Below are 27,437 nucleotides of genomic sequence, written 5' to 3'. Positions count from 1 at the left end.
GGTGGGTGACTGTAATCCCAGCTACTAGGGAGGCTGAGGCAGGAGAATCATTTGAATCCGGGAGGCGGAGGTTGCAATGAGCCAAGATCGTGCCGTTGCACTCCAGCCTGGGTGATAGGGCCAGACTCTGTCTCAAAAAAAAAAAAAAAAAAAAGAGAAAGTAAGTCACCTCTGATGCTCTGATGACCTATTGTTCCTTGTAGAATAACCTTTCAGCCTTTTGGGTTGGCATTTAGTCTCTTCTGCTGGTTTCATCACCCAGGTCTTTGTAAGCATTAACCTGTGGGATGTGCCTTGCCTGTTTCTGCCTCAACACCTTCCTTTCTCACAGGTGTCCGTACCCCATGCCTACCCATCTGGAAATTTCTCCTTGTTTTTACTTGTTTGACTCCACCTGTCTTTCAGGCCACAGCTCAGCCTTCCCTTTCAGGCTTCTCTGGCCACTGGGGCCTTCAATGGCCTCTCTCCCTGGAATTCTTCTAGCCTTTGTAGACTCATTGGGTTCTTATGACACATAGCCTCGTTGGTCAGCCAGTCATAAACATATGCATGCCTTATGTGCCCAACTGAACTCATGGCCTCTTTGGGGCCAGGACAGTGTGTTACTTGTTGGGGCACCCTCACCCTCTACACACAGCTGGAGTCCTGTAAGGATGGACTGAAATGTTGGCATAGTTAATGCTGATATATCCCCATGAAATGAAACCTCCCAGGATAATTGGCCAACTTAACATCTTATTCTTTCAGGATGTACATGGCATTTCAAGTGATCAATTGCATAAAGTACTAAAAAGTGTAGAATCAGAAAGACATAAACAAGAAAGAGAAATACCTAACTTTCATCAAATTCGAGAATTCCTTGAACATCAAGTCAGCTGTAAAATTGAGGAGAAAGCACTACTATCTTCAGGTAAGCTTGTTACCTACTGCAAATGGGAGCTTAATTTAACAACTTTTTCTTTTTTCTTCTTTTTTTCACCACAAGATATCATTAAATTATTATAATTTTAAATGGTTAACAAACTTTGCCACTTCATTGACAACTCTCTTACTGTTTGTACTATTAAATGCTGGGTCTTGGGTTTTGCTTTTACAGTAAAAACAAAACAACAACCCTAGACTCTGGCTTTAAACCCTAGAGATGGGACTGTTCATTTCCACAGCAGCATAGGGTGTATTACACTGTTTACCTTTGCTTTTCACTTACTGACCATAAAGGCAATGGAGACTCATGAATGACACTATATTCCAGATAAGTACAGTGTTTCTCAAATGGATACCCTTTCAACTGGAGAAGTACCCAAAATGATACAACTTCCTCCCAAAAACAGACAACTGATTAGACAAAAAGCTGTTTCTACTGATAGGACATCTGTTTCAAAGTGAGTATTTCAGCCTTCAGATTTATTTTATCAATGTTTGTCTTAGCTCAGGCTGCTTTAACAAAATACCATAGAGTGGGTGGCTTCACAGAAATGTCTTATATTCCCATTTTGGAGGCTGAAAGTCCAAGATCAGGATACCAGTATAGTCAGGTTCTGGTGAAGGCTCTCTGCCTTGCAGATGACTGCCTTCTTGCCATGCCTTCAGATGGTGGAGATACAGCAAGCTTTGGCCTCACTTCCTCTTACAAGGCACCAATCCCATCATGGGGGCCCCCATCTTCAATGACCTCATCTAAACTTAATCACCTCCCAAAGGCCCACCAGATACCATCATACTGTGGGTTAGGTCTTCAACATATGTATTTGGGGCAGGGGGGACACAGACATTGAGTCCATAACAGTGTTTGGTCCAACAGAGAATCACACTTGTAATTCCTACCAGTCTCTTGTTGACAGTTGGTGACTTTTGTTGCTGCTCTTCCTCGTTAGTATATGTCAAAAGCAAAACTCACCAGTTCCATAGAAATGTATCTGAAATCATATTATTAACTTCTGCAATTTAAAAATATTTTTCTGTTGTTTTTTAGAATTAAGAAAAATATCATGGAAGATCATTTTCCCAGAAAGTCTTCAAGTATTACGTGAGTACTGATGGGGATGGGAGGGTCATTTTAAAAATTATTTTCACTGAACATTCCTTTCATTTTAAAGTAGTATGCTCATTATGGTTGAATGAAGCCATAATTATTTACTATCATAATTTGTCCCTTTGTGATATGTTATTTGTGACATGTCTTTGTGTCTTTATCAGTTAGTACATAAGTCAATAGCCCTTAACCACATTGTGGACTCCATTAAGAAGAGAGACACCTGAGTCATTCTTATATCCACCCCCTGACAATGTTGAGTAATTTCTCAATAAGTACATTTAAATTAAATGGCTGATGTTGAGTTTTTATGCCTAGACCTGTGACAGTATAAGTTTGTTTTAAATGTAATTTCGTGTTCCAGTTTTTTGTGGAAGTTAATAATGACCCTAGTAGCTCTTCCTCTCTTAGATTCTCTTAGGATACTAAAAACCCTAGCTCAGTTGCTCATCACCTGTGTGCTACTGATTTAGTTGATTACTGTTTTAAGCTTGTTTTCTTATCTGTAATATGGGATGTTTTAAGTCCCAATTTCTTTATCTGCAATATGGAATAATACTGCCTTTTTCACAAGAGAGTTCTACAAATTAAATGGGAGTGTATGAAGAGGGCTTGGCTCAGTGCTTGGCACTTGTGGGTACTCAATAAATTGTAGGTATATTGTTACTAATTATGAGTAAGACTAATTTGATCATGAATAATTTAATCATCATTGCCTTATTCTGGAGATATTGATGACATAAATCTCTCTTCATTGAGGCACTGTGTATTAGAGACAATAAACAATGATTCACCCTTCAAAAGCACTTTTCTTATACATAATCTCATGGGAATAGCATTATTTCTTGGGATGTGGTGTGAATGAATCAACATGTACAAGACTGACACATTGTCTGGAAGTTAGGTGCCCAATAAATATTATTTAAATGAACGAACACTGCTTTGAACTTCTATTTCACTTTAAAATGGGGGTAATAATTCATGTGATGATACAAATGAGATTGTGTATGTAAAAGCTCTTTGCAATAAAGTGCAGTATAAAGAAACTGTAAGTAATGATACAATTTTAAAAGATGAGTGGTTATACTGAGGAAATGTTTTTCTCTGAGAAATGTTTTTCTTAGGTGTATGAAAACCAAAATTATTAAGAATATGCACATTTGAGTTTAGAGGAGACAGGCCCCAGCTTCAGCCCATTTTGATAAACATGCCCTGTGGCTGGCAGAGATCTGGGCGTGGGAGGATGCTTCAGTCACGGGTATAACCTCTGGCCTTGCCGCCATCTTGGTCATAGCCCCAAAGGCACTTGTGCCCACTGGGAATTACCTGAGAAAGGTGCCACCACTTTAAGAAGCATATCTTTTAATATCATAAATCCTGAAGCGTTACGAAAACAGCGCCCCTGTCTCGGTGTTGATTTGTGTAGGACCCCTCCCTTTAGTTCAGAGGAGGAGCAGGAGGACGACGACCTCATCCGGGCATACACATCCCCAGGCCCACTTCCTGTGCCGCCATCACAAAACAAAGGCAGCTTCGGGAAGAACGCAGTGAAAAGTGACGCGGACGGGACCGAGGGAAGCGAGATCGAGAACACTGATGATTCTCCCAAGCCCACAGGTGAGCTGTTACCTTGGAAAACTCTCTGGAAACTTTATTTAGGACGGTGGCCCTCACCCAGGTGTACCGACCATTGGGAGTCTGAACTCTGGGAGGGTGCGCAAGAAACGGATGCAGCGGATCCCAAAGGTGCCCACGGAAAATGGGGAGGGCTTAGCACTTTCCAGTTGAAGGAGAGGAAGGAGTTGGGAATGATACCTGGTATATTAGTTTGCTAGGGCTGCTATAACAGTAGCATAAACTGGGTGGCTTAAGGAACACAACCTTATTGCCTCACAGTTCTGGAGGCTGGAAGTACAACCGCAAGGTGTAGGCACTGTTGGTTCCTGTGAGGGCTGCCAGGGAGGGTCTGTTCCGCGTCTCTGTCCTTGACTTGTCTTCTCCCTGTGCATCCTCACATCATCTTCCCTCTGTGTGCATCTCTGTCCAGATGTCTCGTTTGTATAAGGACATTGGATTAGGGCCCATCCTAATGACCTCACTTTACCTTGATTTCCTTTGCAAAGACACTGCCTCCAAATAAGGTCATGTTCTAAGGAATGGGGGCTAGAAATTCAACATGTGAATTTAGAGGGACACAATTCAACTGAGGACACTGGGTGACTATGAGAATGGCTGTTCTAATACACTGTGCTGCCTCTTGGAGCTGGAGTAATACTAAAGGAAGAAAGATCTTAGCCTGTCACTGCAAATATTTGCTGAAGAGAAGTAGAGCTGATGGGTCATTATTTTTTTAAAAAATTCTACTTAATGCAATTTTAAAATTATATATTTTAAACATATCAGATGTAATTTATTATATTTAATATATTGTATGTAATTTGTTATATTTAACATATTTTGGATGTAATTTGTATTGTATATAATGTGTATATACCATGTATTTGTGTAATGAGATAAAATATAATGAATTCTTTTAAAAATTCATATTGTTTTTGTAAATACCCTTATGAATATTCCATTCATGCAGGTTATCTCACTGAAATTAATTTCTGACCACACACTTGAATGAGATCCATCTTTCTTTGATTTAAAATGAAAACTTTAGGCCAGGCACAGTCACTATCACCTGTAATCCCAGCACTTTGGGAGGTCGAGGCAGGAGGATTCCTTGAACCCGGGAGTTCAAGACCAGCCTAGGCAACATAGCAAGACCTCGTCTCTATTTTTTTTAATTAATTAAATAAAATGAAAACTTTATAGCTCATAGTCTCAAGGATTATGATTATTTTAAGGATTATGTGTTTAATTTTTTAACCCCAAAGTACATCAACTGACTTGGAAGTAATACATAATTATTTCCAAAGCTTAGACTCTTTCAAAGTTTCCTGTAAGGTTATTTTGGAATTGAAGATAGGTGAAATTTTTAAATACTTCACTTGCCTAATTTTTATTGATCTTATAGGAGCCACCATTAAAACACCTACTGAAAAAGTTGAAAAGATGTTTTCACATCGCAAAAATGTGAATAAACCAGTTGGTGGAACTAATGTTCCTGAGATGTTTATCAAAAAAGAAGAATTACAAGAACTAAAGGTGAAATCACTTTTACTTTCTAGATATACATTTATTTGTCTTTTGACAACACCTTAATGGTCACACTTTTTGTAGTGAAATATAAAACAGATAGTTAGCTGGTATAGTAGAGGTTGAGATTTTCACCTTTCTTGTTCTCAGTATTGCATTTCTTTCCATTCCATAGACAGTCAAAGATATTGGTGTGATAACTGCAACAATACATAATAAGCATCACACTTTACAGGTTTTCAAAATCCTGTCACATGTATTATTTGATACTTGCAGATATCAAATGATTTGTACAAAGAAATTTGTGACTGACCAGAATCAGGGCCCTTCAGATCTTCTCCACTACCCTCACATGAGATCTTAGGGACTTTTAAGGGTTTAGCCCCACTTGGGAGCTGAAGTGAGGGTGGAGCTCAAGCTCCTCTGTCTGCATTAGAGAAGAAGCCCAAACATTTTCCCAGCGGTTCTAACAGCCAAGATGCCAGAAGTGTTTCTGTGGATGGAGCTCTTCCATTGTATTTCTGGGCACAGCAATGCATCATCTGTGTTAACTGGTCTTCCAGTCCAGGGCATTTTGTCAGATTACTTTTATTAGTTAATTCTATTTGTGTTACACAAGCCAAAAATGACAGAAAGTCCTGTGTCATTCAAGAGAGTGCAAAAGCATCTTTCTTTAGGAAGGACATGCTAGAACTGTGTGCACCTTCCGGTTGGGGGCTATTTGTCCAGGCCTTGGTGTGATGTGCCCGTAGTTAGATGTCATTATTATCACAGAGGTAAGATGCGAGAGCAGACCTCACTCCTACTCGAGAGCACCCTGCCTTTTAGAGTTTCATACCCCTACAGTGTAGTATTTCTGGAATTTTCTACATTCATGATTGGTAGAGTAGGAAACATATATTTCCATGGCAGAAATGAAAAATAGATGATTTAGATTTCAGAATACCAACTTCCAAATCCACTTCATTGCCCTGCAGAAACGACTAGATTTGGAAGTATTAATAGTTCCCCACTTCTTTCCTTATGGTTCAATGTTAGATGCTCAGTCTAACCAATAAAATGATTGAGGGGCACCGGTTTTTGGTTTTTTTAAAGAAACATTAATTATTCTCCATTCCTTTCTTTTAGTGTGCAGATGTGGAGGATGAAGACTGGGACATATCATCCCTAGAGGAGGAGATATCTTTGGGAAAAAAATCTGGAAAAGAACAGAAGGAACCTCCACCTGTGAAAAATGAGCCACATTTTGCTCATGTGCTAAATGCCTGGGGCGCATTTAATCCTAAGGGGCCAAAGGGAGAAGGTTCGCTGCTTTCCCCTCTAATACCAGCTCAGTCCATTTTCTTATTAGTTGTGTTTCATCTTTATAAATATCTAATTAACTTATGCTAGTATATCATCAGACAAGAAAGAAAGCTGTCAGTGCTTTATGTTATTTAAATAAGGAGTGGATATGTATAACTTACTGATTCATATATATTGTTATTTTTATTTAATTATAGGACTAATCTTTAGTCTTTAAATTTTTAAATTTATTTTTATTTTTATTTTTTGAAACAGGGTGTTACTGTCACCCAGGCTGGAGTACAATGGTGCTGTCATGGCTTACTGCAGCCTTAACCTTCTAGGCTCAAGCAGCCCTCCCTCCTCAGCCTCCCTAGTAACTGAGGCAGTCCTCCCACTTCGGCCTCCCAGAGTGCTGGGATTACAGGCATGGGCCACCACTCGTAGCCCCCAAATTGTTTGTATTCTTTACATTTTTTGTTTGTTTGTTTGGGTGCAGTGGCTCACGCCTGTAATCCCAGCACTTTGGGAGGCCGAGGCGGGCAGATCACGAGGTCAAGAGATCGAGACCATCCTGGCCAACATGGTGAAACCCCGTCTCTACAAAAATTACAAAAATTAGTTGGGCGTGGTGGTGGGCACCTGTAGTCCCAGCTACTCGGGAGGCTGAGGCAGGTGAATCACTTGAACCTGGGAAGCGGAGGTTGCAGTGAGCTGAGATCACGCCACTGCACTGCAACCTAGCAAAAGAGTGGGACTCAGTCTCAAAAAAAAATTTTTTTTTTTTTTTTTTTAGGCTATGGGGTCTCAGTATGTTGCCTAGGCTGGATTCAAACTCCTGGGCTCAAGCAATCCTCCTGCCTCAGCCTCCTGAGTAGCTGTGACTACAGATGTTCTCCACAATGCCTGGCTTTTATATTATTTTTGAAAATGTCTATACCCATATTCTTTTCATGAAGATGCCTTTTAGGAATTAAAATTTCTGACCATATACCTGAATGAGACCACTTTTCTGGCAATCTTTCTATATTAATCTGTTTCCCTATTAAATATTTTTCTTCATTTTCTCCCAAGGGAGGTTTCTCTTGTAGCATTGTAGTCAGTGGGATGAAATACTATGAGATAATTACTTGAAATGATTTTCACATCCCCCAATCTAGAGCCTAGATAAGCCTAATAACTCAGTAAATTTTTTTAAATTAGAAAATTTTAATTTTTTTGTCAAAGTAATTCTTGCACATGTTGAAAGCTGAGTAGTTCAGAAGGCTTCTCTATGCCATCACACCACCTTCATTAGTGGTACCTCTGTGCCTGTCAGTAACGGCCTTAAACCACTCTGTTGATTCATCGACTTTAGATATTAACTATTGATGTCCTGCAAAGACAGATGGGGGCTTGGCTCATTTTCACCACCCACTGTACCTCTCATGCCTTCTTCACTGTTTTTGTACTCCTACTTATAATTTTATTACTTTTTTTGTTTTTAATTAGAGATGGGGTCTCACCAGGTTGCCCAGGCTGGTCTCAAACTCCTGGGCTCAAATGATCCTCCCGCTCCAGCCTCCCAAACTGTTGGGATTACAGATGTGAGCCACTGCACCCAGTCTGTAATTTTAAATTAATACCTGCACATCTCCACCCTTGCTCTTTTCATTTTCAGCAGCCTCTCGCCCCTTTGTAAGATAAGCTGTTGCTGCCTCTGTCCTTCACACTACCTTTTCTGTCACATTGTCCGGTTATAACATAGCTGTTGCATAACTGGCATCAGTTATCTGTGCTAAGCGTCAACTCTAATTATTGAAAACCAGGAGACCCTGTTTGCATTACAGTGACTCTTTACACAGCCAAGAGGATGCCCTAAGGAAATCTCCTGTCTCTTTACTCCAACATCATAAACCTGTGCCCCTGGAGGAACACATTTCTACAGTCAAACTTGAGTGGAATTCTCTGCACTCTATTTCAGTGGCTCAAAATCATGGCATTTTAAAATTGACTTCATTGTTAAGCCTATCTACCCTAGAAAATCTCTTTTCTAACACTTAATCCCTACTTGGCTTGCTAATTTCATCCTTCTTTCTTTACCATCTATTCACTCAGAGTCAGTAACTACAGCACAAATGTACTGAGCACCTTCAACATCCAGGTGCTGAGCTGAATGCTGGGGAAAGAGTGGGAAGCAGGATGTGGCCCCTGCTGTTTGTAGGCTGCAGGGTGGAAGCTTGCATCCAAGGGTCCTGTGAGTGTATCCTAGAGATGCGACCAATTCATGGTTGGATTTTAAAGTGGCATCCTATACATAGCTCATGGGGGTTGGGAGATGAGGATTCATGAACACATTTAGACACTGAGTGATTAATGACAATATGAAATTATGGATTTTTATAGACTTGACAATGTGCTTGTTTAACCATTGAGGCCTTCTCTTCTCCTGCCTTTCCCCACCACTTACAGGACTTCAAGAAAATGAATCAAGCACATTAAAAAGCAGCTTAGTAACTGTGACTGATTGGAGCGATTCTTCAGATGTCTAATTCCACATGTCAGAAGATTCTTCCAGAAGCCAGCAGTATTTCAGTATCACAGTGTTTCAGTAACTTGCCTCCATGATTCCAGTGCTTCTGCCTTACTGTGTTTCCAACAGCAACACAGAGACTGATTCAAAGAACAATGGTCTCTTTAATGGCACCTATTACAGTATTGAAAATCAGATCATCAACAGTATTTCGAAGCATATAAAGGTGTTTAAGACTTCTGCTGCTGCTTAAAAATAACATGTCATTGAAGTCATAAAAAGTTTTTTCTTCAGAACAGTACTGTAGTGTTAAGTGTATTTTTTCCCAACTAATTTTTAAGTGAATTTTTTTTTTTTTAACATACAGCAGGTTTTGGTTTGAATTACTAAAACTTTAAAAAATATTTTTCTTACGTATGCTGTAACATCATAGGTGTTTATAAAATTCTCTTAGTAGTCTTAAAATTGAATTGGTGGAACCACTAGTCCCTAAAAGTTAGTCTGGTTATTTTTCATATAGAAGTAAGTTTAATCCGAGTGTGGTGTTGTTCACCTTTAATCCCAGCTACTTGGGAGGCTGAGGTGGGCGGATCGCTTGAGCCCAGGAGTTCAAGACCAGCGTGGGCAATATAGAAGACTCCACCCCTCCACACCCCAAAAAAGTAAGTTTAGAATTAGAATATAGCTAAGTCCAATGTTAAATACATTTTCCTGAAGTACGTTTGTCACATTCAGCTTTGAGAAACTGTAAGCATGTTACTATTAAATGGTTATTTTATATAGTATATTCTTTATCTTGGATATTTTATGAATAAAGTGTAGTTATTTTAATTGCCAATTTATCAGACTAAATAGAAAATATTTGAGTCATTACGGAATTCATGTATGTATTTTTTTTTTACTTTTTAAATACCCAACATGTATTATGAAATACCTCAAAAGTAATTTAGTTACATTCTTAAACAATGACATTGTCGAAAGTCAGAAAGTTCATATAAACTGTTTTTTGCATTTTTATAACTTGGTGGTACTATATTCTGTTTCCAAGAAAAAGTAACCTTTTAACTAAAAGATTTGTTGGGTTTTAGATCTCTTTTCATTTGTCAACCTTTTCAGTAAAGCACTCCGTTATGTCATTGTGACTGTGGCTGTGTTATTAGAGATGAATTCTGAGTTAAATTTATACTTATTAGAGGTCTTACAGAGGGAGAATCTGGCCTTGACAGCTATGCCATATCACATCCTGTCCTAATGGTTAGAACAAATCTTTATCTGTTTCCACCCACCCTGGGATCCTTTTTACTTGTAAGCCATACTTGCCCTCTAAAAAAATTTTTCCAACTTCCTAAAGGGGCTATTTCATGCAGATATACTCACTTTATATGTATGTTTCTAAAAGCTTTAGTGAAGGCTGAATCCAGGTTTCATGTAGCAGGACAGAGAATGGCAATCTACAAAAACACACCATCCCGAAGATGACCCATGTGTCACTTTGTTCACTCAGTTATTTGTTCAACAGATATTTATAGAACCACTTGGTCTGGTTTGGTTTTGAACATGCACTAATTCATTTAGTGACAACTTTATGATGTCGTTATTGTTATAATCCTCATCCTAAAGGTGTGAGAAACTGAGAGTGATGAAGTAACTTGCCAGAAGCCATGCAGGTGCAAAGTGTCAAGGGGAGCCTGTAAGCCAGGCCTCTGTTCCGTGTTTGTGTCTGCCATGTTTTCATTCCTGAGCGGAAGGGCTTGGGGAAATCAACTTTTGCTAAGTAAACCCAGTATTTAAATAAAGTCACTACATCTGTGTCTTAAAAGCCCCTCTTTTAACTTACCTGGTGAGTTGTATCTTTTTTTTTTTTTTTTTTTTTTTTTTGAGACAGAGTCTCACTCTGTTGCCCAGGCTTGAGTGCAGTGGTGCCATCTCAGCTCACTACAACCTCCGCCTCCCAGATTCAAGTGCTTCTCGTGCCTCAGCCTCCCGAGTAGCTGGGATTACAGGTGCCCACCACCATGCCTGGTTCAATTTTTTTGTATTTTTAGTAGAGACGGGGTTTCACCATGTTGGCCAGGCTGGTCTTGAACTCCCAACCTCAAATGATCCACCCACCTTATCCTCCCAAAGTGCTGGGATTCTAGGCGTGAGCCACCGCGCCCGGCTGCATCTCATTTTTTGTATAAAATTTGGTTTGTTCGTTTTTGAGGGGAACCATTCCTTTATGTTGCCCCTTACTGATGCCCAACTAATGTGTTTCTGGTTTCTAACGGACCTTCATCCCCCACCCTCCCTAAATTCTTCAGTATAATCTAAGCGTTATCTTCACCAGTTTTGAATAACAAATTTGTTTGAAATGCAAACCCATACAACCCTGTCCCACACTGGCCTGTAGGACCTAATCTACCTTTATGTCTTTCAGTTAATTTGTATTTCTGCAAAAGATATTTCAAGGATTATCAAGGTATGGAATTTTTTATTTTTATTTTTAACAAACTTGTTCATTTCCTTTTCTTTCCATTGAGCACCTCGGAACAATGTGATTTTTCTTTTAAGTCTTTCACACTTCAGGAAAATACTACATTCATCCATGTTGTGATTCATATCAGACAGTTTCTAACTCAAAGATAACACAGATACCAATTCTTATTCATATTTTGAAACTATATTTTACCCTAGACTGTCTTGGTTCAAAGGCCTAGTTTTGACATCACTGTGGCAAATTACTTAAGCTCTCTGCTTTCATTTCTGTTTCTGTAAATGCAGGATGAAAACAGTATGTATCTCCTAGGATGGCTGTGAGGAGTGAGTGAGACAGGACATGAAAGGCATGTATTAACTGTGATAAATGTTGCCCTTGTGGGCATGTTATATAGGGTTGGCTCTAGGAGGAAGGCTGTGTCTTTGTTCAGAAATCCCTGGAATGACAAGTGTCTCAGTTATCCAGTTAGTTAGTTCCATAAACAGGTTCTGGAAGACACACTAGATAGAACTCAGCCCGTCAGTTCTGAGTGAGGCACATACCACGTGGGCTTGGGATGTCCTTAACCCATTTATGCCTAAGGTTGCAATTTTTTGAATTTTTCCAATCAGACCTTGGCGATGACCTTGAGCAGTAGGATATAAATAACTCCCACATGCTTAGCGTTCCAATAATGGAACACTAGGCATAAACAGGTTTTAATTGGCTCCACAGTCAACCACGACCAATATCTCTATCTCAGCTTCTGCTGATGCCCTAGTTCAGGGCTCTGCATTCTGTGCCAGGGACGCTCAGCCCCTTCACATGGATGTGCCACATGACAGGCAATAATATATTGGCCCCATTAGCCCTTCCTGGAGCAGTCATAATGAATTACAGTCATGACAGACACATGTAAGAAACTAACATTTGCTAAATATGTACATGAGTCTTCATCACAGCATCATGTATGAAAACAACTAAACATTCACGAATGGTGCCAGTGGAATAATCAGAGAATATCCCCTGCTGCGTAACTCTCTACATACATCAAAGAGAATGGTGTGGCTTTGCTTTTTCAACAATCTACTGAGCGGCCATGGGCATGTGGATATGGCCATGAATGAGCAAGATTCTCTGATCCTGTAGAAGTTAAGTTATGCCAGATAACTTGCTGCTTCCACAAAAATATTTAGCTTTTTAAATACATGTTGTAGAATACTAAAAACAACAACAACAAAAACCTAGAATTTGCCTGTATGCAGCCAGTAACATGTCTATTTAACCTGGACACCTTTTGAGGAATATTCTCAGATTGCCGCCATGCTGTTTATAAGACATTATTCCTTATATACCTGTTTATGAATGAAAAGAAACATAAGGAGTGGGTACGAAGACTTGTATCTATGAATGATGAAAAAGGCTAGAGTACGAATACGTCCTGAACTTTTGGTAGTAAATGTAGAAAACATTTTACAAATCCTGTAAATAACCTGTTTATTTTTTATAGAAAGCCACAACAGAAAATGATTAGTATATAACTGTGTAAGAACACTTACATCCATTGCAATCAACAAATGCTTCAAATGCCTATTTTAAAAATAGTTTTGAGTGTTAATTATGGGAGGGCCTTGGGATCATTTTGTGAACAGTTCGCTTTTATAACAAACTCAAGATGCAGCTTGCCAGTGAGCTCTTTTAGACATAAGCATTTTTATCAAACTGTTTTGAAGGGTTTGTTGTTTTAAAATCTTCTCCACCATGATACTTTGTCCGAGAAGACATGACAGATGTGGCCCCGTTGTATGCGTATCTGAAAGGTAAAACATAGTTTGGTAGGTTCTATTCTACGCATAGGGCAAACAAAAATGGGAAGAAACTGTTTCAGCCCGTCTTTGCCAATATCTAAATGTAAGTCTTCCTCTTTCTTAGATCGCTTTCTTCTCTCTTGCCCCAAGAAGTATTTTCAGTGTCATTTCTGAATAACTGGTGGGATGGAGAATCTCTGCAGAAGAAACTCATGACTTGGTCATTTGTTCAGTTATCCTCTCACAAAACCATGTTTTAAAACTCGTCTTCCTGGAACCTAGGAGACTTAGTGGAGGCCATCAACATCCCTGCCTACCTACAGGAAAATTATGATGAGGCCCAAGTGAAGAACATGTCCTCATATTCAGACCCTTATTTCTACTTACAGAATTTTCTTTGGAATATAATAATGGTAAAACTGTAAAAAATTAACTGTACTCCTAACCTTTTCCAATTCTGGATTTTGGAAGTTTCTAAGACTCATATGAACTATCTGTAATTTGTCCCACATGTCACGATTTAGAATAGCATTCTACTTTTTAACAGATCATTTTTGTCTCTTTTTCCTACCTGGGTGTTTTGTTGTTGTCAGATATTGAAAAGCAAAATACGACACCACCAATTATGCACAGAGAGGCTCCTGCCCATCCAATAAACAGAGCGGCTCCTAATTCATACCTGTGAGAAAGCATCACACAAGCATTACAGCTCACTGATTCGGGGAGTAAACAGTATTTAACACTGAGAGTCAACATTTACTAAATGCTCATTATGTTTTTTTGCTATTGAAAATTGTAAAGGAAATAATAACGCCTTGTGGCTGTAAAATGCTGTAAACTCTTCCCAAAGTGTTTTTATAGCCATTAGACCATCCCAACCTCCTGAAAGGAAATGAGGGCATCCACGGGGGCAAGGTCAAAGCAAAAGTAGTCACGGCCAGGGTCTCCTGACTCAGCCAGCACCTTTCCTCTGCACTCTGCCTTAACCTTGCCAAGCTTTCCATCTATTTATTCTGTTCTGCAGCGCAAAGCATGTAGGCAGACTGTAGTTAGAAAACGAAAGGTTGCTTTTGCTGTCATGTTAGTTCAATTTAGTAAATGTTTACTAAGCACCTGCTATGTGCAAATCGTCATTAATCACTGCAGTCTAGTGGGGAAATGAATCAATAGCTATCATTTAGTGATAAATTACTATTAAGCATCTCCCAGATGGCAGGTCATAGTGCTCTGCCGATGACCACAGCAGGAGCAGATGCAAAGATAAACGACAGTCCTTCCCCGGGAAGGCCATGAAACAAATGTATGAACAGTGCTCCTGAGGACAAAAAACATCACTTGTAGTAGCGGACTAGAGGAAATCCTTTCAGTTCACCCAGAGAACAAGGAATGAGAAAAGTACACCAAAATCTCAGCGACTGTGTGTGTGCTCGTGTTTGTTTACCTTTCTCTAGAAGAATAGGTTGATTTTAGGTTTTTGTTAGTAACTCTCATTTGGGGCCCATAAACTTCCATTGCAAGACAAAAGAAATCTCGGTGCTTTTCAGTGTAAAATAAAGCCAGGGTCGGAGGGTCTGTTTTGATAGCACAGAAGCCATAGGGGAAATGGGGCAAGAGAGTAAGAGGTCCAGGGGAAGGCAACACAGGGCCCAAGGTTAGTTCCATCCCCAGGGCGCAGGGGAGCCAAGTTCAAGAGCCAAGGCCAGGCTTCAGTATCAGATGGAGGCCACCCAGTGCTGCCTGGGGTTTTCCTGAGCCCTCCTACTTGAAGCGTCACTATGTCTGAACTCTGGCTCTGCACATGGGCAGGCTTTCTGGTGTGGTCTGAATCGCAGGCAGAGTGGTGTAATAGGATGGGCCCATCACTAGCCAGGGGAGCAGGAAGCAGGGTGTGCTTTTAATCAAGCATGCATGGTACCTGGCACTGGCATCCTATTTTAGTGAACCTCAGTATTTTAAGACACATATCACATTGATCAGGGACACGGGGCCCACTTGTGCATTTGCAGTTGGGATGGAGTTATGTGCACAATAAATGCTGCTCTGTGAGCCTTTCTTTACTCACTCTTGTGTTGCCTTTCCTGGGACAGCAGGGTGATCGATGGGGCAAGGAACCGCTGCCACAGAACAACTAGGGGGAAGCCCCTCCTGCTCTGGAGCACTAACTGTGCTCTGGCATCTGAGAAACTTAAGCGGGCTCCGTTAAGGGGCAATGGCAGAGACAGAGGGTTTGTATAAGTGGGGATACAAACACTTCGGTCTGCACACACACCCTCTGCCTTAACCTCGCCAAGCTTTCCATGTGTTTATTCTGTTCTGCAGTGCAAATCATGTAGGCAGACCGTAGTTAGAAAACGAAAGGTTGCTTTTGCTTTCATGTTAGTTCACACACAGACACACACACACACACACACACACACACGAGGACTGAGCAGGAAGTCCACAAGTGAAAAAAGAGTTGGCCAGATCAGGAATGCTGAACTGGGAGTTTCAGAAAAGATACTTTCATTAAATATTGTGTTACACATCCGAAAAAGATGCCCTGGATTTCTGCAGCCAGCCCTGCTTTTATGTTATTTTAATGAGATTATGCATAGACAACAAGCAGCATGCCTGCCAAACTGGAGGTGCATGTCATTTGGCCCCTGAAACACCTGGAAATCCTAGAAGATGGCATCAGATCTGTCCGTTGGCACCCTTTTTACTGCAGACAACTAAAGGAGTGAGCATAACTGAAAAGTTCTGCATGAAGTGTATTATTATAGGATGACTATAATTGTATAACACTTGCTATTTTTCTCTTTTTTTCCCAGTACAGGTTAGGCTATCTTCTCTCCTGAAACTATACCTTAATATTACTCTTAGTGTAAATATGCCCTGAAAACATGGTCTGAGATTTTTCTGAAAATATTGAACTTCACTAAAATAGAATGCCAGTGCCAGATACCATGGTTGATTACAAATAAATAAATAAATATCGAATTATTAAGAGTGGCCAGTTGGGGGATGAAGATGATTGAAATCATAAGCATAGCTTGGCACAATGAGTTCACTGAAAGAAGCATTACAAACACAGATACAGTATTACTACAAATTACAGGATAAATTACCCAGGCGGATGAGGAAGTGGGTCTGCATTAATTTAACCCATATTGAAACTTTCTGGAGGAATTTAGGAATCATGAGTTTGGCTTATATTAATATTTAATATCTTTTAAAATATATCCTTTTTATGTATCTTTTTCTTTTTTGAGATGGAGTCTCACTGTGTCGCCCAGGCTGGAGTGCAGTGGTGCAACCTTAGCTCACTGCAACCTCTACCTCCCGGGTTCAAGCAATTCTCCTGCCTCAGCCTCCCGAGTAGTTGGGATTACAGGTGTGTGCCACCATGCCCAACTAATTTTTGTATTTTTAGTAGAGATGGGGTTTGCCAATGTTGGCGAAGCTGGTCTCGAACTCCTGACCTCAGGTGATCCACCCACCTCAGCCTCCTAAAGGGCTGAGATTACAGGTGTGAGCCACCACACATGGCCTTTTTTGAAAAATATCTTAAGTCACTACATATTGACTCTATTCCAAGGAAAAAATCATTTCCATTTGAATTTCAGTGTGAATTATGTTGGAGACAAACATTTAATAGACAGTATCCATTTACAGATGATTTCAGAAACCATACGTCTACCCCAGAATTTTTTTTTAATTTAGTGGCATGTTCTTTCAGAGACTTTTCCTTCTTTCTGTTGAAAGATATATCACAGACTCACTCAACAGTGACTTTCATTCACACCTCTCTGTGTGTATCTGGCAAAAACTGACATGTGTTCGTATGTTTATTGCAGCACTATTCAAAATAGCAAAGACTTGGAACCAACCCAAATGTCTATCAGTGATAGACTGGATTAAGAAAATGTGGCACATATACACCATGGAATACTATACAGCCATAAAAAAGGATGAGTTCATGTCCTTGGCAGGGACATGGATGAAGCTGGAAACCATCATTCTCAGTAAACTATCACAAGGACAGAAAACCAAACACAACATGTTCTCACTCACAGGTGGGAATTGAATAATGAGACTTGTTCACAGGGTGGGGGCTAGTGGGAAGGATAGCATTAGGAGAAATACCTAATGTAAATGATGAGTTGATGGGTGCAGCACACCAACATGGCACATGTAAACCTATGTATCAAACCTGCACGTTGTGCACATGTACCCTAGAACTTAAAGTACAATAAAAAAAAACACACACACACACACACACAAATAAAAAATTTAAAAACACAAATAGGCCGGGCGCGGTGGCTCAAGCCTGTAATCCCAGCACTTTGGGAGGCCGAGACGGGTGGATCACGAGGTCAGGAGATTGAGACCATCCTGCCTAACACGGTGAAACTCCGTCTCTACTAAAATATACAAAAAACTAGCCGGGCGATGTGGCGGACGCCTGTAGTCCCAGCTACTCGGGAGGCTGAGGCAGGAGAATGGCGTGAACCCGGGAGGCGGAGCTTGCAGTGAGCTGAGATCCAGCCACTGCACTCCAGTCCGGGCTACAGAGCAAGACTCCGTCTCAAACAAACAAACAAACAAACAAAAAACTGACGTGTGTTATTGAAAGACAGGACTGAGAAAGAGGTGAACATAATATCCACTCCAGTTTGTTCCCAGGCACATATTCTTTCACATTGATTAGGAGACTTATTTAGTCTCTGTCTGGAAATCTTTCTTCCTTTTTGGTAACACTAAGAAGCTGATTTCAACACGTTGGTAAGATTATCCAAATTTCAGATTCTCTGTTGCAGGTCTTTTGTGAACAATATCCTCCTGGCCCTTGGCCAGCCTTCCTGCTCAGAGTGTGCCCTCTTTATGACTAACACCAAAGTTTCTTCATTATTCTGAAAGGTTACAAATCTACATGACACTGGACCAATCCATATCCATGACTTTCAGGTTGAGGACAGAACTTCATTTATGGAGGAAAACATTGTTTTTAGAGGATCTCGGTTGATGGACTAATCAAAAGCTGCACATATAACTTCAATATACATTAATAACGTCACTAAGTGACTTTAGAAATGGAATGGGGAACAAGTTTACTTCTAACAGAAATTAAAACACAGATAACGACTTATAATTTTCTCAAAGAAGAAACCATAAAGATCTAAGGTGAAGTCACTCTCCACCCAGCTGTATGTGGTGCTGTAGGCTGTTGCACATGGCTCTCATTTCATGTTGAGCTGGCCAGAGCTACACCAACCTAGAGACCTTGATTCTGATGCATTTCATACTTCAACTCATATTTGAGCCATTTAGAGTAATCTTAAGGAAACGGAATGCCGAACAACTTATTTTCACCTCCTACTTTTGTCTTCCTGGCACCCAAATCCCTATTCTGATTTAGGTTTGCCATCTCTGGGGAGCTGGTATAACCTCCTCTGGTTACCTCTACAGAAATGACATGCCAGGTATTGTGCTAATCAGGTGTTCAGGGCAGATAAGAGGGACATGGCCCTGGCTCACAGATCCAGATTGTGTAGTCTACTGGGGATAGTCAGACATTAAACCAATAATTACAGTAAAGTGTGATGAAACAATAAGAAGAGCATGTTTTTGCAAAGTAAACATTACCACAGTTCTCCCAAACACACTCAGATGTGGTTCAAGTCAATGTCCATGCTAACAACAGCTACTATTACTGCCAGCTCATTGTACCAGGACTTTTCTGTGTGTGCTAAGATTTTTTTTTACAAACATTATGATATTCAATCTTCATCACAAGCCTGGGAGATACGTATTACTATCCTCATTTTACAAATGAGGAAACTAAAGCTCTGGGAGATTAAATTACTTGTTCTTTCATGTCTCAGCCAAATAAATGGTAGACCCATGATTTAAAACCCATAACTGTGATTCCAAACCGAAGCTCTTAACTGTCACGCCATCATCCTTTTATGTACACTTTAAGTAAAAGATGTTATAAATATAAAAAACCCAATTAATGCAACATATTTTTAGTTGTCATTTCAGAAAGATGGGAGTTTTCTCTCTCCCTGGCTCGTTAAGTTCTCAGTGGTTCAAGAGCTTCAGGCCACAGGACTTTTTTTATGAATGCCCTCGGGCTGCCTTTTCTTCCCGCATAAAAACAGGTGAGGATACCAATTAGAATCAGGGCATGTTGGAGCTGAAAAAGGAAAGAGCAGCCCCTCCCAAAACAAAGCAAGATCGGTTTTAACAAACGAAAGCACCTCATCCTTTTAAGATCCCCAGAGAAGTGAAGTGACCTTGCTGAAGGTCACAGAGCTAGAAGCCAGGTCTTCTGCCATCCTTCAATATTGTGTGTTTTTCAAACATAGTATCCTGCTCCTCATTTTAATCAAGAGTAGTAACAGCCAAAACACATTTTCCAATTACCTTAAAATAACTACGTAAGTTTTTTTCTTTTTTACAAAGTTTAAAATCCAGAAAGTACACTCACATATTATCAAATATAACATTTCAAAATTGAATTCTATTGGTCTAACATAAAACTTTTTATTCAATGCATTGTCTTATATTAAATACAATCCAAGATCTATATAACTGCATGAATTGATTTTATTTTTATATAAGTAAGTATTCTACAGCAATTATCTGCATTTCCCCAAAATAGACCTCATTCTTTTGGGGCCCCAGTTATGTGGGGTGCCCGCTCATCCTGTGTATCTCTGAGGCTGCCACAGTCCAGTCTCTCTTATGAGACGCTCAGCCTCCCCCTCTGCTGGGTTCTCTCCCACTGCCTGGCAGATGCCACAGTACTTCCTACCCGAGACATCCAACAAGACTTGCAAAATAGTGGCAGGTGCCTCCCAAATGGTGGCGAAAGTAGGACGGAATAATTTAAATTGTAAGTGTCTACTCATATATGGAAACTTCATAGAGAATTCTTCCATTTAGGAAACCCAAAATAAAGACATTTGGGAGGGGGTACCTAAACAAAAAAACTGCTTTTCTGTGACTAGATTATAATAGACATACGCCCATTATCCTTCCATGTGCTGTGATTTTCATTAGGGTAGTTCAGAATTCTATAAGTTGCAATATATTAATAACAGGTAACATTGATTGATTACCTACATGTGTCACTGTGGTGGATGCTTTATAGACGTTTTCTTTTTTATTTTCTAAAATGAACATGTTTCAAGGATTTTATTTAGCTCATTACCTAATTAGGGAAGCAGAAATATTAGGTCTGTGCAAAAGTAATTGCAGTTTTTGCTATTAAAAGTAACGACAAACACTGCAATTACTTTTGCACCAACCTAATATGTTACACATTGTCCATAGGTAACTTCAGGAAACGTATTTAGGCAATCAGGAATGCTGAAATGAATTTATAAATAGATATAAAACTGGTCTCTATATATACATTTTTAATTATGTATATATTTTATTCCTCCTATCTAACTGAAATTTCACATCTTTGGGCCAATATTTCCCCAATATTTTATCTTCTCTCATCCTCTTAACATTCAGAACAGGAAATACTACCTCTGTTATCCAGTCAAAGCAACTGCACTCTACCTAATATAACAGAAGAGGAGGACGAGGACTCAGCCAGGATCGGAGCTGAGTCAAACTCCAAAACCTCACCCTTCTCCTCTCCGCCACCTGCCTCTCTAATAGTGTGTAAAGTGATCAGTGAGTGTCTACATAGGACTACTAATTCTTGAAAATTATTCACAGAAATTTAAAAACCATCCAAGTAGGACTAAATCTAATGTTGGCTAATCTTTGTTAGCCAAAGTAAACTGTAATGTAAAAGGAACATCTCACGGTCCCAAAGTCACATAGTTCAATTCAAAACCAAATCTGTTGCTTAGCACCATCCATGCCACATCTCCATTCGTGTGTGGCTAATTGGGGAGTTTGCTTGGCCGTAAGTGAGAAATGAGGCTCTGAGTCATAATACTTAAATTAGGCACAATAACAGGTTTACATGCAGACTTTTAAGTCTGAATAAACTGACATCACAGAGAAGGCTGTGCTTCAAGATGGGAAATTCCTAAAATAACAAATACTGTCCTGAGATGCCTTAGGGCATGGCGAGTATTGCTAAGCTTGGGTCAAGAATCCGTGTGTGGATGTGGGTGTACATGGCTTTGTGTTGAGGTAAAAATATACAGATGGACTTGCAGCAAAAGAAGCTTGGGTCAATCAAAAGTGTATCTGACATTTTATTCAGTCTTCAAGTAACCTACCTGAACATATTTTACAATTGAACCAAGAGTATCCAGTTGACAACTTTAAATTATTACTTATCTCTAACTCAATGCTATGACAGAGGTGACCAACAATTTTTAAATTACACAAGCCTTATTTATTTTATTTTATATATATTTATTTATTTTTTGAGGCCGAGTCTCACTCCCTCTGTTGCCCAGGCTGGAGTGCTGTGGTGCAATCTTGGCTCACTGCAACCTCCAACCCCTGGGTTCAAGTGATTCTCCTGCCTCAGCCTCTTGAGTAGCTGGAACTATGAGCACCCGCCACCATGCCCAGCTCATTTTTGTATTTTTAGTAGAGTCAGGGTTTCACCTTGTTGGCCAATCTGGCCTCGAAATCCTGACCTCAAATGATCCACCCACGTTGGCCTCCCAAAGTACTAGGATTATAGGCATGAGCCACTGCACCCAGCCAAGCCTTATGGTTTCGTGTTAGGTCCCCTTCAAATGTGCCTTCTACTTGAAAGCCAAGTGTCTTAAAATGATTATCTCTTCTACTAGGTCTCCAACATTTCAACATACATTTCTCTGTGGCTAACCTTAATAGACTACATAAGGTAATATACTATACATTAGTATACTCTGCATTAGGGTCAGTATCCCTAAAAATAGTAGCTAGCATTGAGTAAGTGTTTACTATGAACTACCATGATTCTAAACAGTTGAAGTATACTATCTCATTTAATCCTGACAACAGCCTCCTAGTATGTATTATCCTCATTCTACTGATGAGCGGCACTGGGCACAGAAAGGATAAGTAACTTCTTCAAGGTTACACAGCTAGAAAGTGACAGAGCGAAGGTTTACTCTCAGGCAGCCTGGATCCACAGTCCTTATTCTTGAACAGTGTGCCATGCTGCCTCTCCCTGTTCCTTTAGGCGATCACCACAAGCATGCTCCGTCTTACCATTCTAGGAGAGACGCAGACAGGCAGACAGCCCTATACCACTGCGGATTTACCGTCCTTGCTGTAAGGGTCATGGAACCTGGGTCCTCTACAAGAGACTCCAAAGTGAGCAACACATCGTTTCGACTTCTAGATGTTTGTGGTCTTGTTAAGGAGACCAGCCAATAAATGAGCAGGTGCAAACCACCCAGTAGGGTTAGGATGGAAGCATGAGGTGGAAAGGGAACACCCAAAACAGGGACACCCCACCAAGAATGCAGGTTCTGAAGGTTGATCAGAGGTTAGCCAGGATGTGAAAAGGAGAGGAGCAATGGAGGTAAGAGCTGAATTACCAGAAAGCAGGGCACACTGGCAGAAATCATGATGTCACACACTAGTCAGTAAAAGCAAAAGACAGCGCCAAATATTTAGTTCCCAAGCAGATTTTTACATCATGCTAGCATAACAAAAAGCATCAAAGTAATTCTGGTGATCTGAGGTGGCCTACACTACTTCTGAACAAACTGAAACCACTGAATAACACTTTCTTAATATTTAACAGTTGAACTCTGTTTTGTTCTTACCACTTGGCACTTATCTAGAATCTCCTATCTGAGAATATGTGAGATTGTTACCAACATTAGTTCATCCTCCAAATAACCTCATGAATGGAGTAAACTTAAATAAACAAACATCCATAGTGTATTAAATGATAATAAGTATAGAAGAGAGAAATATCTTGACAAGGTCACCTGATGAGGTCAATATTCTTTTCATCCTCACCCAGGAAAATCTGTATAATCTAGACATTTACTTCTTACGTTGTCTAGTGTCCATTCAACTTGACAAGAATGAGATAATTTATCTGAAAATAGGTAGTTGTTCATACACAAATCAATAAACGTAATCCGTCACATAAACATAGCCAATGACAAAAACCACATGATTATCTCAATAGATGCAAAAAAGGCCTTTGACAAAATTCAACAGCTCTTCATGCTAAAAACTCTCAATAAACTAGGCATTGATGGAACATATCTCAAAATAATAAGAGCTATTTATGACAAACCCACAGCCAATATCACACTGAATGGGCAAAAACTGGAAGCATTCCCTTCGAAAACCGGCACAAGACAAGGATGCCCTCTCTCACCACTCCTATTCAACATAGTGTTGGAAGTTCTAGCCAGGGCAATCAGGCAAGAGAAAGAAATGAAGGGTATTCAATTAGGAAAAGAGGAAGTCAAATTGTCCCTCTTTGCAGATGACATGATTGTATATTCAGAAAACCCCATCGTCTCAGTCCAAAATCTCCTTAAGCTGATAAACAACTTCAGCAAAGTCTCAGGATACAAAATCAATGTGCAGAAATCACAAGCATTCCTATACACTGATAACAGACAAACAGAGAGCCAAATCATGAGTAAACTCCCATTCACAATTGCTTCAAATAGAATAAAATACCTAGGAATCCAACTTACAAGGGATGTGAAGGACCACTTCAAGGAGAGCTACAAACCACTGCTCAACAAAATAAAAGAGGACACAAACAAATGGAAGAACATTCCATACTCATGGATAAGAAGAATTGATATCATGAAAATGGCATACTGCTGACAGTAATTTATAGATTCAGTGCCATCCCCATCAAGCTACCAATAACTTTCTTCACAGAATTGGAAAAAACTACTCTAAAGTTCATATGAAACCAAAAAAGAGCCCGCATAGCCAAGACAATCTTAACCAAAAGAACAAAGCTGGAGGCATCACGCTACCTGACTTCAAACTATACTACAGGGCTACAGTAACCAAAACAGCATGGTATTGGTACCAGAACAGATATATAGACCAATGGAACAGAATAGAGGCCTCAGAAATAACACCACACATGTACAACCATCTGATCTTTGACAAACCTGACAAAAACAAGAAATGGGGAAAGAATTCCCTATTTAATAAATGGTGCTGGGAAAACTGGCTAGCCATATGTAAAAGCTGAAATTGGATCCCTTCCTTACACCTTATACAAAAATTAACTCAAGATGGATTAAAGACTTAAATGTAAGACCTAAAACCATAAAAACCCTAGAAGAAAACCTAGGCAATACCATTCAGGACATAGGCATGGGCAAAGACTTCATGACTAAAACACCAAAAGCAATGGCAACAAAAGCCAAAATAGACAAATAGGATCTAATTAAACTAAAGAGCTTCTGCACAGCAAAAGAAACTATCATCAGAGTGAATAGGCAACCTACAGAATAGGAGAAGATTTTTGCAATCTACCCATCTGACAAAGGGCTAACATCCAGAATCTACAAAGAACTTAAACAAATTTACAAGAAAAAAACAACCCCATCAAAAAGTGGGCAAAGGATATGAGCAGACACTTCTCAAAAGAAGACATGTATGCAGCCAACAGACACATGAAAAAAATGTTCATCATCACTGGTCATCAGAGAAATGCATCAAAACCACAATGAGATACCATCTCACGCCAGTTAGAATGGCAATCATTAAAGTCAGGAAACAACAGATGCTGGAGAGGATGTGGAGAAATAGGAATGCTTTTACACTGTTGGTGGGAGTGTAAATTGGTTCAAACATTGTGGAAGACAGTGTGGCAATTCCTCAAGGATCTAGAACTAGAAATACCATTTGACCCAGCCATCCTATTACTGGGTATATACCCAAAGGATTATAAATCATGCTACTATAAAGACACATGCACATGTATGTATTGCAGCACTATTCACAATGGCAAAGAGTTGGAACCAATCCAAATGTCCATCAATGATAGACTGGATTAAGAAAATGTGGCACACATACACCATGGAATACTATACAGCCATAAAAAAGGATGAGTTCATGTCCTTGGCAGGAACATGGATGAAGCTGGAAACCATCATTCTCAGCAAACTATCACAAGGAGAGAAAACCAAACACCACATGTTCTCACTCATAAGTGGTAACTGAACGATGAGAATACATAGACACAGGGCGGGGAACATCACACACTGGGGCCTGTCAGCGGGTGGGGGGCTTGGGGTGGGATAGCATTAGGAGAAATACCTAATGTAAATGACGAGTTGATGGGTACAGCACACCAACATGGCACATGTATAGCTATGTAACAAACCTGCATGTTGTGCACATGTACCCTAGAACTTAAATAATAATAAAAAAAGCAAGCAGGTAGTTGTTTATTTCTAACTACTAAATAGCCACAATGGTGAAAAGATTTTATCTATATAAAGCTTAAATCCTAAAGTAGAAACCAAATACATGCCAGGAATGAGAAGTATGACATGATTTTGAAAAGTCTGGAAATAAAAAAGCCTAGAGGATGATAAGAACCCAACACAAGAATATCTGGGCCAAAATATTAACAGTAAATCTCATATACCAAAAAAAAAGAATAAGTCTAAGATAACAATTCTGTTCTACTTCCTCAGCCAGAGCAATTGTTTAAGTCATATAACTTTGCATGATTTGAAAAGAAGTTTCTTAATGTTGATCAATTCTTACTTGCAATAGTTTATCTAAGAAAACAAAGCAGGACATTCAGAAAGTTAGTGGTTTGGACATTAAAACAATGGTGGGAATAACATAATTAAATTTCAACATCCTGGTATAGTGAATCATGCTAAGGAGTACCTATTACTACAAGCTTGTAGGAGATTTTTTTTTTCCCCAGATTTGTTAGGTTTTGTTTTAATAACAAGGAGGAAGTTAGTTTGACACAGCCTAAAAGGAAGAGTTGAAAAACAGTTTTCAAGGCTCCACAAGAGCTCATGCTGGAGTCATGGAACATAGTCATAGCTCAAATGAAAGAAAGCAAAACAAAAGGGAAAAACGGGGAAATAGCAGAACACGATGAAACTCTTTACAGATTGCAGTTCTGCCAAATGATGGTAGGTTGGAAGAAAAATCTTCCTAAATATGTGGTGGAAAAGGAAGGGCTTTTAGAGGAACTAGCCACTGAACATAAAGTGCAATACTGCCTGTTGTGTGCCTGCTGCAATCTTTACCCCAATGCCATGCAAGAAGCCACTCATTTTTTTCTCATCAACGAAGCTTCCAGCTGAGTTCCTTGCATATAGCAGGAATGTAGCGGGAACTTGGTTCATGAGCTTAGTTGTGTTTTCCTAACTTGGGCAAGCAAGATGTGCCTTATATAGAGTTGTCCTGGAAATCTACAAAGAACATCCAATTAACGTAGCATACAAATTCGAAGGAAAAACAGCAGCAGCAGCAAAGCAAGAACAACAAAACTGTGCTCTGAGATCTAAACTGTTTTCCAAAGTGTTAGGGTTTGGGTATTGGAGAGCAAGTATTTCCTCACCAGAAATGTAAACTAGAACACGTGGCAAGTAGCTGTCTCTCACTGCGCTTCCTACGGGTCCAAACACACATGCTCCTGCAGGGAGAGATGCTATTTAGTGGCAGCTAGTTTTTGTAAGATTCATGTAAGATAATAATGGGAAGAAGAGAACTTTCTTGCTCCATCCTCTGGAAGGCTCCCTCTATCCACTGAGACAACAATTATCTCTGCTAATTTTGAAAGGACTAGGTCTACAGACAAGAATTTCACTTCTAGGTACTGTGCTAGGCAAAGAAGATAGAGCTTTATAGACGTTTTCTGACCTCAAGGACCTTAATTCTCATGCCAGCTGATTAAGACACCAAAGACATAGTCAGAACATTCCTATAGTGGCATTCCCCACATCCCAGCCCATCTAGGGCTGGCCCTGCCACAAGCTTTGATTCTACAACGTGTTCCTCTCTAAGTTCACATACAAACAAAACCAGAAGCATCAATTATCAAATTCCAGCAAATGCTAGCCAAAGAAGTGCTATCCCTAGAATAAGCCAAAATAAAATATTGATTTAACGATGACATTTCAGACCTAGGAAATCAGTTCGTTTTGTGCTGGTAGCCAATTTATAGTTTATTCATCTTCCCAGTTTTTATCCCCACTACTAGAAGGTATTGATAAAGGGAAACCAAATGAAGTCATGTCAGTTAATTTATTAGTTTTTATACAAGTGTGT

The 27,437-nt window shown here is 39.7% G+C and overlaps 2 protein-coding genes across 8 annotated transcripts in view; one reads left to right on the top strand and one right to left on the bottom strand.

The window, feature by feature from the left end:
* Positions 1-13,786, top strand: part of DZIP1 (DAZ interacting zinc finger protein 1) — a 67,206-nt gene extending 53,420 nt beyond the window's left edge. For 5 of the 6 annotated variants that reach the window (XM_007960703.3, XM_073014440.1, XM_038007817.2 and 2 more), the window contains 7 exons: positions 748-910; positions 1,253-1,382; positions 1,973-2,026; positions 3,459-3,649; positions 5,055-5,185; positions 6,305-6,479; positions 8,912-10,108. In XM_007960703.3, coding sequence (XP_007958894.2) covers positions 748-910; positions 1,253-1,382; positions 1,973-2,026; positions 3,459-3,649; positions 5,055-5,185; positions 6,305-6,479; positions 8,912-8,991 — 924 coding nt within the window. In that variant the 3' untranslated portion in view covers positions 8,992-10,108. Of the gene's footprint in view, positions 1-747; positions 911-1,252; positions 1,383-1,972; positions 2,027-3,458; positions 3,650-5,054; positions 5,186-6,304; positions 6,480-8,911; positions 10,109-11,391; positions 11,434-13,362 lie in introns of those variants that run through there. The other variant, XR_012092605.1, reaches the window with a different exon arrangement.
* CLDN10 (claudin 10) overlaps positions 12,911-27,437 on the bottom strand; it is a 140,309-nt gene continuing 125,782 nt past the window's right edge. For both annotated transcript variants that reach the window (XM_007960700.3, XM_007960699.3), the window contains exons 4-5: positions 13,810-13,917; positions 12,911-13,243 (exon numbers count right to left, since the gene is read on the bottom strand). In XM_007960700.3, the coding sequence (XP_007958891.1) occupies positions 13,129-13,243; positions 13,810-13,917 (223 nt within the window). In that variant the 3' untranslated portion in view covers positions 12,911-13,128. The remainder of the gene's footprint in view (positions 13,244-13,809; positions 13,918-27,437) is intronic.

This window comes from Chlorocebus sabaeus, chromosome 3, assembly GCF_047675955.1.
Source record: "Chlorocebus sabaeus isolate Y175 chromosome 3, mChlSab1.0.hap1, whole genome shotgun sequence".
Classification (NCBI taxonomy): Eukaryota; Metazoa; Chordata; class Mammalia; order Primates; family Cercopithecidae; genus Chlorocebus; species Chlorocebus sabaeus.
The sequence above is the reverse complement of the archived record's forward strand: the minus strand, read 5'-3'. Positions and strand labels throughout refer to the sequence as shown.